General features: G+C 49.5%; 1 protein-coding gene across 1 annotated transcript; it reads right to left on the bottom strand.

Annotated features, from left to right (window-relative positions):
- Window positions 1–6,693: 6,693 nt before the first annotated feature.
- LOC114200987 (uncharacterized) lies at window positions 6,694–13,798 on the bottom strand. Its single transcript, XM_028093382.2, is given in 4 exon segments — window positions 6,694–7,470; window positions 7,473–7,528; window positions 11,213–11,363; window positions 13,337–13,798. Coding segments are annotated over 4 exon segments (1,446 nt in total).
- Window positions 13,799–13,867: the final 69 nt, after the last annotated feature.

Here is a 13,867-nt window from a genome sequence, read left to right as displayed (position 1 = left end):
CCCGACCCCCGCGGCAGAAGGAGCACCTCGAGGGCAACGCCGGAAGTCCCGCCGCCTCAGCTGCCTCCGTCAACTTAGCCTCCGCGTCCCTTTAGGACCTCATTTCCCAGCTCCCCCCGCGGTGCCGCTTGCTCGTTGCCAAGGCGACGGGGGGCGCGGCCGGGCGCTCGTGCCGAGGGAACCAATGGCGGCCCGAGACAGGAGCGCTCTGGAGAGCCGCGCGGATGGAGGCGGGACTTCCGGCGCCGGACTCCTCCCTCGGAGCCACACCCGGGGGACGGACCGCGTCGCTGCGTGTGCTCGGAGGCTGAGAGGCCCGGAGGAGCCGAGGAGCCGCGGGTAGGGCGGGTGTGCGAGTGAGCGCCACGCTGTGTACGCGCCGTGAGCGCGGCCGGTGTTCCGAGCCCTGGTGTCCCAGGCCGTAGAGAGGTGACATCTTCGGCGTCGCCTCCGTCAAAGCCCGTCGTGCCCGCGACCGCGCGTGAGTCATCCCGCTGGACGCTGTGCCAGCTTCACAGAGCAGGTGACAGAGCTCAGGAAGACTCTCCAGGGGCGTCTGGTGGCTCAGTCGCTGAAGCGTCTGCCTTCCGCTCGGGTGGTGACCCCGAGGTCGTGGGATCGAGCCCCCCATCCGGTTCCCTGCTCAGTGGAGAGTCGGCTTCTCCCTCGCCCTCTGCCACCCCGTCTCCCCTCCCCCCCCCCGCCCCGCTTGTGCTCTCTGGCTCTCTAGCTCTCTGTCAAATAAATAACATCTTTTAAAAAGAAAAGAAGGGGCGCCTGGGTGGCTCGGTCGTTGAGCGTCTGCCTTCGGCTCAGGTCATGGTCCCAGGGTCCTGGGATCGAGCCCCGCATCGGGCTCCCTGCTCGGCGGAAGGCCTGCTTCTCCCTCTCCCACTCCCCCTGCTTGTGTTCCCTCTCGCGCTGTGTCTCTCTCTGTCAAATAAATACATAAATAAATAAAATCTTTAAAAAATAAGAAACGACTCTCCAGCCTGAGTTCAGTGAGCAGCTGGGGACCAGCAGCCAAGGGACCTTGTCATGAGTCGGGGGATGTCGGGGAAGATAAGCAGTTGGCTTTTCGAAGTGTTGCGTCTTCAGTGCCTGGGCTGCTGGGCTCAGGCAGATCTCAGGTGCTGGGGATGGGTCTGGCACATGTTCAGAGGACAGTAGGCTGGTAGCCTGCCCCCTGTCAAGCCATGGTGCCAACTCAAGTAGGGGGCCTCGTGGAGGAGGGTGAGCGTGTTGTTGAGGATGTCGGGGGAAAGGTCCTGGGCACATCCAGATAGGAGGCTGGCAGGAGAGGAACTCAGCCCCTGGATGTCTTGCACTGATGTCAGATGCGCTCATCCTGGAGGATGTGGTACTGAGTCTCCTGCGAAGAACAGAGCACTTAGGCGAGTCCCAGAGAAGCCTACCCCAGCGTGATGCTTCAGAACTTTGCCCTGGTGGCTTCTCTGGGTCAGGCCACTGGCTTCCTCACTCCCACAACTAGAAAACTTTGCTCTGCTCTTGCCATGTTCCCCTTGAAAACTGCTATTGGTCCTGGAGCTTGGGCCCAGGCCATGCTACCTCCTCTCCCAGGCTGCTGTGAGCAACCCCCACACATTCTACCAAGGGGCCATGAGCAGCTGAGATCAGCAATCAGAAGCCTGTAAATCTTTGCAGCAGGTTATGTCCAGCTCAGTCCCTTTGTGTAAGATCCCCAGCATTTCATGCACTGACGTGGTCATTGTTTGTGGGGCCACTGGGCTCTTTCTTGGAGACCTTCCCTGGACATTCAGGTTGTGAACATCATTGTTGTTCATGTACAGATGATCCTCAGCGGCTATAGTCTCTTAAGGGGGGTTGACCTCTCCTGGGGTGGATTCTCACAAACCTCATCAGCCCCCATGGCTCTAGGGGCTTCCACATTCCCTGTGGTTACCCTACTAGAATTGGTGAGGAAACCAGCCCTAGTGACTGCCTGAGGTGGGCTATTCTCACACCTGGTGTCTGACCCATGTTGTCTCAGATCCTTGAGCTTCCCTGACCCTCTACTGTTTTTCATCTTTTTTTTTTTTTTAAGATTTTATTTGACAGAGCGAGACACAGCGAGAGAAGGAACACAAGCTGGGGGAGTGGGAGAGGGAGAAGCAGGCTTCCCGCAGGGAGCCCGACATGGGGCTCAATCCCAGGACCCTGAGATCATGACCTGAGTCGAAGGCATACGCTTAACCAACCAGGTGCGCCTAAAATACTTTTTATTTTTAAGTAGTTTGAAAGAAGTTGCAAAAGAGTTCCCATGTACCCTTCATCCAGCTTCCCTCAATGATAATGTTCTACATAACCACAGTACATTGTCAAAACCAGGAAAATATACTAATACAATACTTTTAACTCAACTACAGACCTTATTCAGATAACACCAATTTTTTTTAAAGACTTTATTTGAGAGAGAGAGAGAACGAGAGAGAGAGAGAGCACATGAGAGGGGGGAGGGTCAAGGGAGAAGCAGACTCCCCGTCGAGCAGGGAGCCCGATGCGGGACTCGATCCAGGGACTCCAGGATCATGACCTGAGCTGAAGGCAGTCGCTTAACCAACTGAGCCACCTAGGCGCCCCGATAACACCAATTTTCACATATACTCTATGTAGTTCTGTGAAATTTTATTTTTTTTTATTTTTTTTAAGATTTTATTTATTTATTTGAGAGAGAATGAGAGAGAGCACGAGAGGGAAGAGGGTCAGAGGGAGAAGCAGACTCCCCGCTGAGCAGGGAGCCCGATGCGGGACTCGATCCTGGGACTCCAGGATCATGACCTGAGCCAAAGGCAGTCGCTTAACCAACTGAGCCACCCGGGCGCCCATAGTTCTGTGAAATTTTATCACATGTGTAGATTCATGTTACCACCACCACCACCACCACAGTCCGATACAGAGCTATTCCATTTCACAAGGGAACTTCTAACTAACCCTTAGGTCATACCCTCTCCCAATCCTGACCACCACTGATCTGTCCTCCATCACCATAATGTGCCAGTTCACAAATGTCACATAAAGGAAATCCTATAGCATGGATGGGCTACACTGTGGGCTTTTATCACTCAGCATAACGCATTTGAGATCCATCCAAGGTGTGTGTATCAGTAGCTTGTTCCTTTTTATTGCTAAGTAGTATCACATTATCCAGATATACCACAGTTTATCCATTTAACTATTGAGGGACATTTGGGCCATCTACATTGTTATTCTTACTATTATCATCATCATTGTTAGCTATCACAAATAACAGTGCCGTGAACATTCGTATTCAGTTTTCTATGAACATGTTTTCACTTTTGTATGGACATGAGTTTTCATTGTTGTGTGTGTCAAGGAGGTGATAATTGCCCAAGAATGCAATTGTAGAGTTGTACAGTAAGTGTATGCTAAACTACCAAATTGTTTTCCAGAGCAGCTGCACCATCTTACATTCCCACCAGTAATAGCTACTGAACATGTTTTCATGCATATATTTGCTATCCATAGATCTGCTTTAGTGAAATAGCTGCTCAAGTTTTTACCCATTTTCCAACTGGACTTTCTTGGTCAACTTTATTAATGTGTAACATATATAACAAAATGCACTCATTTCAAGTGCAAAATTAGATGAGTTTGGACAAATAAATAAACCCATGTATTGAATTTGAGATACTCTCTGTAGTCATTTCCTTAAGCCAATATAGTTATGTCCACCCACCTCCATTGTGCTGCTAATGGCAAGTATATTTCTGTTTGTTATAGGCCAAACAGTACAGTTATGTATATGGTTTTATATAGTTGCTTTTATAATAAGTTTAAAAAAGAAATAGCATTTATACTTTCTTATACATAATTACTGGTGCTTTTTGTTTTTTCATGTGGATTCACATCATTGTCTGGGATCACATACTTTCAGCCTTTAGTACTTCTTGGGTTGGTTGACACTGGACAAGGAGATAACTCCAAGTCCCTGCTCATCAGGAGCAGGGAAGAGAGAGTGGGAACATCCAGATCACTGAGATGCAAGCCTCAGTTGGGACTCTGTCCATTCTTTAACAAGCACATGATGTTTTCTGCTTATCAAAGAATGCTTATTAGTATATTTGCTGATTATAAATGTAATCATTTTCAGTGCCAACATTTTTTAATGGAGATACCCTAATTATTTCCAGTAGTGCCCTACTGTTAGACACTTTTACTTCAAAACAGTGCAGCTCTTAAGTTCATTGTATGACTCTCCTTGAGCCTGCCATGTTTTAAATTTGAATAGGCACTGCCTAAAACTAGCCAGCTATACTCCGAGTAGCCCAGTATGAACTACACATGAAAATCACATGATTTTCCAATGACTGTCTCTAGTCTGGCTCATTTTTTAAATTTCTGACATTTATTTATCAATATCACTCTAGTTTTTATTAATAAACATTATTTTTAGAGCACTAAGTTTTAGGTTTATGGGAAATTGAGCTGATAGTAGAGAGTTCCCATATTCCTGGTCTCTCCCTACAGTTTCCCCTACTGTTAACATCTTTAGTGTGGTGGGCGCCTGGGTGGCTCAGTTGGTTAAGTGACTGCCTTTGGCTCAGGTCATGATCCCAGAGTCCTGGGATCGAGTCCTACATCAGGCTCCCAGCTCAGCGGGGAGCCTGCTTCTCCCTCTGACCTTCTCCACTCTCATGCTGTTTCTCTCTCTCTCTCTAATAAATAAATAAATAAAATCTTTAAAATTGAAAATATTTTTAAATAAAAAATTTTTAAAAATCTTTAGTGTGGTATATTTGTTATAATTGATGAACCCATATTGATACATTATTATTAAATAAAATCTATAGTTTACATTAGAGTTGTACCTAATATGGGTTTTGACAAATACGTAATGTCACATGTGTCAGTCATTACAGTATCACACAGAATAGTTTTGCTGCATGAAAAACCCCCTGTGCTTCACCTAGTCATCCCTCCCTCCCCCAAGTCCCCATCAACCACTAGTTTTGCCTTTCCCAGAATGTCATAAAGCTGGAGTTGTACAGTGGGTGCCTTTTTCAGACTGACTTTTTCACTCAGCAATATGCATTTAAGATTCCCCCATGCCTTTTTGTGGCTTGCCAACTCAGTTTTTATTGCTGAATAATATTCCATTGTATGGATGTGCCACAGTTTCTTTATCCACTTACCTATTGAAGAACATCTGAGTTGATTCCTGTTCTGAGCAATTACAAACATTTGTGTGCCTTGCTGGATGACATGGCAGGACTATATTTAACTTTGCAAGAAACTATCAAACTCTTCCAAAGTGGCTGTACCATTTTGCATTCTCCCCAGCAGTGAATGAGAATTCTGGTTCCTCCTGCTGTATTTTGGATTTTAGCCATTCTAATACATATGTAATGATATTGTTTTAACTTGCAATTCCCTAATAGCATACAATCTTGAGCATATTTTCTTATGCTTATTTGCCACCTGTGTATCTTCTTTCCTGAGGTGTCCAGATTTTTTGCCCTTATAAAATCATGGTTGGCAGGGACACCTGGGTGGCTCAGATGGTTAAGCATCTGCCTTTAGCTTGGATCATGATCTCTGGGTCCTGGGATCGAGCTCCATGTCAGGCTCCTGGCTCAGCGGGAGGTCTGCTTCTCCCTCTGCGTCTCCCCCTGCTCATGCTTGCTCTCTCTCCCTCCTTCACTCTCTGTCTCTCTCTCAAATGAATAAATAAAATCTTAAAAAAAGAAACATGGTAGGCAGAATTCTAAGATGACCCGAAGATTTTTCCATCGTAGGGCAACCCTCTGGGGTCCCCACCCATCTTAAAAAAAAAAAAAAAGAATTTCCATCGTAATCCATGAGACTGGATGGATTTTTTTCCCCAGAACCTCCAGACAAGAACTCCGGCTAGCCGGCACCTTCATTCTAGTAGGAGCAGAGAACTTAGCCATGTTGTGCTAGAATGGTGACCTCAGTACTGTGAACTAATAAATGGATGTTTTGGTAATTGTAATTTGTTACACAGAAACAGAAAACTATTACAAGGTTGGACTTTTGGCAGTGGCTCCCTCACAAAGTCTTCTCTCTGACATGAGGCTGAATAAGGTGATAGCCATGGCTTAAAGGCTTTTGCACTTTATTGTACTCCTAAGGCCTTCAGTGTGAACTTTCTGGAGTGAAATAAGATTGGAGCTGCAGCTGAAGACTCTCCCCCTGCCTGGGTGGCTCAGTCAAGAGACAGCCTTCAGCTCAGGTCATGATCCCGGAGTCCCAGGATCGAGTCCCACATCGGGCTTCCTGCTCAGCAGGGAGTCTGCTTCTCCCTCTGACCCTCCCTACTCTCACACTCTCTCTCTCACTTTCTTTCTCTCGCTCAAATAAATAAAATCTTAAAAAAAAAAGACTTTCCCACATTAGTTGGACTAAAGAAGATATTCTGTGGTATGGAAACTTGCATGTAGATCAAGTTTGGTGCTTTGGGGTAAAGATTTCCCACACTGACTGCATTTAAAGTCCTTTTGGGGTCATGACCTTTCTGGTACTGAATGAGGTTAAAGCTGTATCTAAAGGCTTTCCTATAATTTCTGGTGTTAAATGAGAAGAAACTAAGGTGCAACATGTGCTGCCATGAGGCCTTTCTGTGTTGAGAACTTTGTGGTACCAAACACCTGTGGCTATTTCAATGAAGACTTTCCCACACCAGCAGCACTCTTACGGCCTTTCTCTCATGTGAACCTTCTGGTGCTGACTGAGACAAGAGATTCTGCTGTAGGCTTTCCCACAGTCAATGCATTCATAAGATCTTGCTCCAATGTGAGCTCTCCGGTGCCAAATGAGGTTGGAGTTTTGGTTAAAGAATTTCCCACATTCAGTGCATTTATAGGGCCTTTCCCCAGTGTGAACTTTCTGGTGCCGAATAAGCGTAGATGCGAGGCTGAAGTCCTTCCCACATTCACTGCACTTATAAGGCCTTTCCCCTCTATGAATTCTCTGGTGCTGAACAAGTGTGGATTTGTGGTTGAATGTTTTCCCACATTCACTGCACTTGTAACATTTTATTTCAGTATGAACTTTATGAGGTGTGCTCAATTTAGATGGGTGGCTGAGGGACTTCCCATACTCTTTACACATATACGACGTTCCTCCAGTGTGAATTTTAATCTGAGTAATAAGAATTGATTTCTCCCTGAAGGCATTTCCACCTGTTGAGCATATGTAGGAACTCAGTTCAGTGTAAATTCTTAGGTGGTTGAGGAGGGCAGAACTCTCCAGGAAAGATTTCCCACAGTTGCTTCACTTGAAGGGTTTCTGTCCAGTGTGGACTCCTGGGTGCTGCCTGAGACTGGAGCTGTGAGGGAAGGTCTCCCTGGTGCTGCTCAGTAGCTTCCCCATACTGTGAGCAGCTTGTTGCTGGCTGAGGCCAAAGCTGGCCTGGAAGTCCATGCCACACTCCCCACACATGAAGGGGTGTTCTGATGAGTGGGGGCCCTACAGTTCTTCACCTGCTCAAGAGGGTTCTCCTCATCTTCCACTTGACACAGACAACCTGAAAGCAGAGAAATGTCAGCTAACTGAGTGCTAGGATTGGAGGAGGAGGCACTTTCATCACCACTGCATGTCAACATACTCAGGAAGGAGTCTATGGGATTGCTGGAAGGTTCTGTGAAGCCGGGGCAGGGGGTTCTGGATGGAAGGGCTGACCCTGCAGGCTAGGACCCAGTCAGATGACAGAATGTGAAAGATCTCAACAGAGATGAGAACACGAAGAGGGAGCAGAAGAAGGAGAGCTATGGTCTCCAGGTCACTTCTCTGCAAAGGGTTTTGGCAGGGCCTTGGCTACTGGTGACAGAAAGAGACATGTGTCCAGTCCCGTGAAAAAGTCATTGCAGCACAGTAGCTGATTCAAGTGTGACACGGAAGGATGCCTCATGTCATGTGTAGAAGAGGTCCATGTCAGACAGCTCTGCATAGGTTACTGGGCTGGTTATCACCTGACTGTCTCTCAGCTCCAAATTCACCCATTTGCCTGTTCTGTGCAAATGGATTCTTTAAATATTTTTCTTTGCAAGACTGCATGATGTTAACCCTTTTTTTTTTAAAGATTTTATTTATTTATTTGACAGAGAGAGACACAGTGAGAGAGGGAACACAAGCAGGGGGAGTGGGAGAGGGAGAAGCAGGCTTCCCGCTGAGCAGGGAGCCCGATGTGGGGCTCGATCCCAGGACCCTGGGATCATGACCTGAGCTGAAGGCAGACGTCTAACCGACTGAACCACCCACATGTCCCGGATGTTAACCTTTGTTAGTAGAGGGCATTGGGAAGAAACTACAGGATGAACAGGGTTTTTTTTTCCCACTTGCTGTGTGCTCCCTTGATGGCCTGCTGCTATCTGTGCAACTTTTTCATGAGCGCTCACACCTTCTCCAGTACCCAGCCCCTCTACTCATTCCAATCCCCTGGTGATGTTAATAATACTTTATTTTGAATCTTCCCTGTTCAAAGCACTGTGCGGTTTCTCTCTGCTGACTGAACGCAAGTTGATACAGAACTGGTACTGGGAATGGTTCCAGGAGATAGCCTACAAAGATGGAATTTGAGACTGACTTAGTTGTGTTTGGGACATGAGCACAACGCAGAGCTCCCTGACAAACAGGATGACGGTAACCCAGGGCATGCAGTGGTATCAGTTAAACAAGCTACTACCTTGTGCTTTGGGAGCCCAAGTGGCTCCTGCACTTCATTTTTATGGCAGTAATGACAATTGCAAGGACTATGGTGTGGGACTGAGGGTCCTGAGTGCCCTGGAGCACTTACAGAAAGAACATAATACATTCAGTTTCTTAATCTACCAGCTCAGGCCACAGTCTGAGAACTAGATGGATTCCATGACCTCCCGACGAGAATCTGATTTCTTACAGCTGCAGGGCTGATGATGCTAAAAACCAAACAAAACTCAGTTGTGCAGGTGACTGATTTGTATCATTTGAAATCACAATCTTGCCATGTTTCTCATGTGAAAATTAGGGCACTGATTGGTAATGAATGGGACAATAAAACATTTGTTTTGTGTGTGTGTACTTGTGCTGCATTAAACTGCTAAATCTGTAGTAATTTGTTATAGCAGCAATAAAAATTACAACACCATCTCTAACTCTGTTCCACAAAAAGACACAGAAGACATTCCCTTCATTAAAATAACTGAGAAATATATTAGTGAGAGGATTGAAAATCTCTGTGGTTGCTCTCTTTTGTAAGCCAGTTATGACGGTAGGAGATGCTGCCATTGAGATGGGCTCCTCTGTTTTCTCGGGGATGATCCCATGAGTAGCAGAGGTCAAGTGGCCACACTTAGTTACCAAATACAAGCACTTAATTACCAAATACAAAGTGGGCACATCCGCCATAACAGGCAACGGGGATGTGCAGGCAACCAGAATGCCTTGGCCTAAAGAGGTCTTCGGCAGTGAGTAATTGAGTACAGCGTTCCCCAGAAAGAAATACTTGGGGGTATAGGTCATTATGCTAAGGAGGGCTAAATGCAAGCCCCTGAAGCTTCCACTCCCTGCCACGATAGAAAACCAAAAGCAATACTGCATCCCTGGAGGAACTGCAGAGACTAATGCCACCACCAACGATATGAAAGAAGCAGAGGTGGTGGTACCCATCACATCCCATTTAACTCACTAGTTTGGCCTGAGCAGAAGTCAGATGGATCTTGGAGAATGACTGTGGACCATCCATCCTAAATTTACTGTGGTGGCTCTGACTGTAGTTGCTCTTCCAGAGGAAGAACCCAGGCACTTGGCTGGCAGGCAAGGAACCGGCTGCTGCCTTCTCTTCGATACAATTTACAAGCGACACCAGAAACCATTTGCATTTATCTGCTCAAACCAAACCACAGTGTATGTTCACATTGTTGCCTCAGGATGACATCAGTTCTGCTCTGTCTTGATATTGCATAAACATCACATTGGTCCACTTCATTATGACATGCTGTGTGGATCTGATGAGCAAGAAGTAGCAACTACTTTAGATACCTTGGTAAGAAATATGCAAACAAAAGGGTGGGAAACAAAACCTACAAAAATTCAGGTTCAACTGCCTGAGTGGGTTGAGATATCCATCTAATTGTTGCACCGCACACCATCAACCACCAAAAAGCATTTGGTAGGACTTTTTGGATTTTGGAGGTAACCTATACAACATCTAAATCTACTGCTTTGGACCATCTACCAAGTCAGCCATCAGGCTTCCTGTTTTAACTGGAAGAGAGAAGGCTCTGAAGCAGGTTCAGGCTGCTCAAGCACCCAGGCCTTATGATACAGCAGACTCAATGATACTGGAAGTGTCTGTGGCAAATCAGGACACTGTGTAGAGCCTGTGGCAAGCAGCAGTAGGAGAATCACAGCACAGACCTCTAGGATTTTGAAGCCAGTCTACAGCTTATGCAGATAACTACTCTACTTTGTTTATTTTTTTTTAAGATTTTATTTATTTATTTGACAGAGAGAAACAGTGAGAGAGGGAACACAAGCAGGGGGTGTGGGAGAGGGAGAAGCAGGCTTCCTGCCGAGCAGGGAGCCCGATGCAGGGCTCGATCCCAGGACCCTGAGATCATGACCTGAGCCGAAGGCAGACGCTTAACCGACTGAGCCACCCAGGCGCCCCACTACTCTACTTTAGAGAAGCAGTTTCTAGTTTGCTAATGGGCCTTCGGCAAAGACTGAATGCCTAACCAGGGGATGCCAGGTCACCATGTGACCTGAGCTTCCCGTCATGAACTGGTATTGTCTGACCCACATAGCCAGAAATCTAACATTAAATGGAAATAGTATACACGATCAAGCTTGGCCCAAGACTTGGGTGGTCCTGCACAAAGACTTGCAGAGGAAGAGGGCACATGTGTAGCACAAAGGGGCCATGACTCCAGCAGGGTCACCGAGCTGGAGACAGGCTGAGATTGGTGGGGTCAGTTGGGTACCTGTGAAGGACCTGGACCCCAAACTCTACCCTATGAAGTCTTGAGGTAATACCTACTGGGGGCTACTCCCAGGGATGCTCAAAGAGCGGAGGGAGAGTACGCCCACCCCAGTCACAGCACCCACAGCACCCACCATAGGGAACCTGGGAAGGAAGCAGCCCCTGTGGTCCAGCTTTGGGATAGACAGAACTTCCCATGGGAAAAGGCAGAGGGTAGTCAGTACACTGTGAGAGGGTGTAGGGACTTACCCAGAGAGCCGACGAGCTCAAAGTTCTCCAATATCACATCATGGTATAGATGCCTCTGCGTTACGTTAAGGAGCCTCCGCTCCTCCTGGGAGAAATACACGGCCACATCCTCAAAAGTCACCTGACCCGGCAGTGATGGGTTCAGCTGATCCTAGGGATTGATGATGGGGCAGAAAAACCAACCAGAGGGACACATCCAAGCCTTTGACATGGAAGGGTACTATCCTATCTCTCACTGACAGGCTCAACAGCCACCACCACCACCACCACATCCTGATGCTTCCTTTTCCCTCCAGAACTCTACCTCAGAGAGAATACCAAGGTCACAGTGCCATTGAGGCCTTTCTCCTCATGTTACTATTAGAGTCTGTATCCAACCCACAGCAACAACAGGATGGGTGCCGTCTGTGTTCTGGTCCAGGCACACAGGCCTCAGCCTTTCTCCTCCCAGCCCATTCTCTCTGTGTCCCTCACATCACACCTCTCAGACGCAACTAAACCCTCACTCACCACTCTTCCTTAGGGCCAGATGTCTGCTCCCAAGGCCCTTCAGTTGGCCCTCCCACCTATCAGGCACATAACATACTCAGCAGCCTCACAGTTCTGCACCCACACCATTCCAGCCCAACCTCACCAGTTCACTCCACTGACAACTCCCTGGCTTCCCCACATGCCACTCTCCACGTGGTGTCCTGAGAGTGCACATGGCATAGCAACCGCAACCCTATCCTGCTCCAGCCCGCCTGCACTTCCAAGGGCCCACTGCCGTTGCAACTCACACCATCAACCACCAAAAAACATTTGGTAGGACTTCTTGGATTTTGGAGGTAACCTGGCCCTGTTGCTAGCTTCAACGTTCAGCCACTCAAACTGCAACTGGATCTCTGAGATGCTGGACTTCCAACTCTGCCTTCGCACGGGCTGCGCTCTCACTTGCCGCGACCCTCCTCTCCCACTCTGAGGCATACTCAGGGTCCAGCCCACCGGGCCTGGGACACCGCCCGTCTCCCAGGTGACCTCCATCTACCACTGAATGCCTCTGCAACCCTGAATGAAAACCCTCAGGCCCCAAAGAGGGCAGATATAAAAGCCTGGGCAGCCTGCAGACAGGTGAATCAGCCCAACCCCGAGCCCATTTACCCCCTACATCCATCACGGCCACGCCACAGGCTGCACCCCAGGTCCACCTGCCGAGCAGGTGCCGGGGCTCCCTGACACTGCCCTTCTTCATTCCCTGCTAACATAGGCCCAGACTTCACAGTGCCTTAGTGACACCTGCCACCACCTTCCAACTGCACAGTCAGAACATCCGGTCCTCCTTGGCCCCCAGCCTCCCTTCCCACAACTCGTCCGGGCGTTCACCACCGTCCTCCCTCCCACATTGTTCTTAGTCCCACTCCCTGGCCCCGCCCTTTGGATCTTTCCAGCCCTGACCCTGCAGAATTCCAGAGCTGCACATTCAGGTGCCTAAGTTCCTGGATATATCACACTTAAAATCTCCAAAACCACACCCCAGATCTTGTCCCTGGAACCTGCTCTAGCCACCAACTTCCACATCTGTTGGCAGATGTTCCGTCCATCAAACCACTGAGTCCAAACACCTAGGCTCCTCCTTGATAGGTGTGCGTCTCTCACTGCCTCACGTCCAGCAATTGGGCCGGTCCTACTGAAGTAACAGGTACAGAGTACCAGCACCTCTCCATTGCCACCACCCTGGTGCAGCCACCCATCACCAGGAGCCTCTCATGTGCCTTCTTCCAGCACAGTCCGTAGCCAGAGGGAGTCTCCCAACGCCTGAGTCAGATCACCTCCCTCCCCTGCCCTAAATCGCCTATGGCTCCCAGCACCCTCAGAACAGAGGTCTAGATCCATTCCAGGCCCGACTCCTGCCCCGGCTCTCTGTTCTCAAGAGGCTCGGGAGAGCGCGCAGCCCGGGCGGATACCTCCGTGAGAGGCAGCCGGTCCCACAGTCGGGACGAGTCTCAGAGAGACGGAGCCAGTACTGGGAGCTCACGGCTCGGCAAAGATACGACGACGGACCCGGCCCTCCTGTAGCTTGTGTAGTAGCACCCCGGGGACTCAGCCCTGCTAGCGCGCGGGGCCTCGCGGCGGGAACTACGCTACCCAGAAGACACTGCGACGACGTCTCGGAGCTGACCAATGAGGGCCCAGGACAGGGCGTTTCCGGGAGGGCTGCTGGGGCGGGACTTCCGCCGGCCGCCTGGGTAGGTCGTCTAGCTCCAGTTCTGACAGCCCTTCGCTTCGGTAGCGAAGCGGCCCGGGAGGGCGTCCGTTGGGCTTCCCGAAGCGGCGGAAGCGGGACCGGGGACGGCACGAGAGTCGAGGAGGGGGCAGGGTCCGGCCACGCCATGAATGCGCTCTTACCGCGGAGAACGTCCCTCCTCGTGGACTCCCTGCGTCCCCAGCCGTAGTGGGACGGCCCCGGGGCTGTGCAGCCCGGTCGCGCGGGGGTGTGCTCCGTGGCCTCCGCAGAAGCCGGCACGTGCCCGGGGCCGCCCCCGAGCCGTCCTGGACTAACGGCCTTGAGACCTCGGCGGGAGGAAAAGGAGGTGTGGGGAGGAGCATCGGCAGCTGGGTGTGGGCAGAGATGTGGATGGGCCCGGGCCCTTCCCGCTGCGGGGTACCTGGCACCTG

This window comes from Eumetopias jubatus, unplaced genomic scaffold (genome assembly GCF_037043125.1).
Source record: "Eumetopias jubatus isolate StellerSeaLion01/CBP00866 unplaced genomic scaffold, mEumJub1_p1.0 scaffold_10, whole genome shotgun sequence".
NCBI classification, from domain to species: domain Eukaryota; kingdom Metazoa; phylum Chordata; class Mammalia; order Carnivora; family Otariidae; genus Eumetopias; species Eumetopias jubatus.
This window is presented reverse-complemented; position numbering and strand designations above follow the sequence as displayed.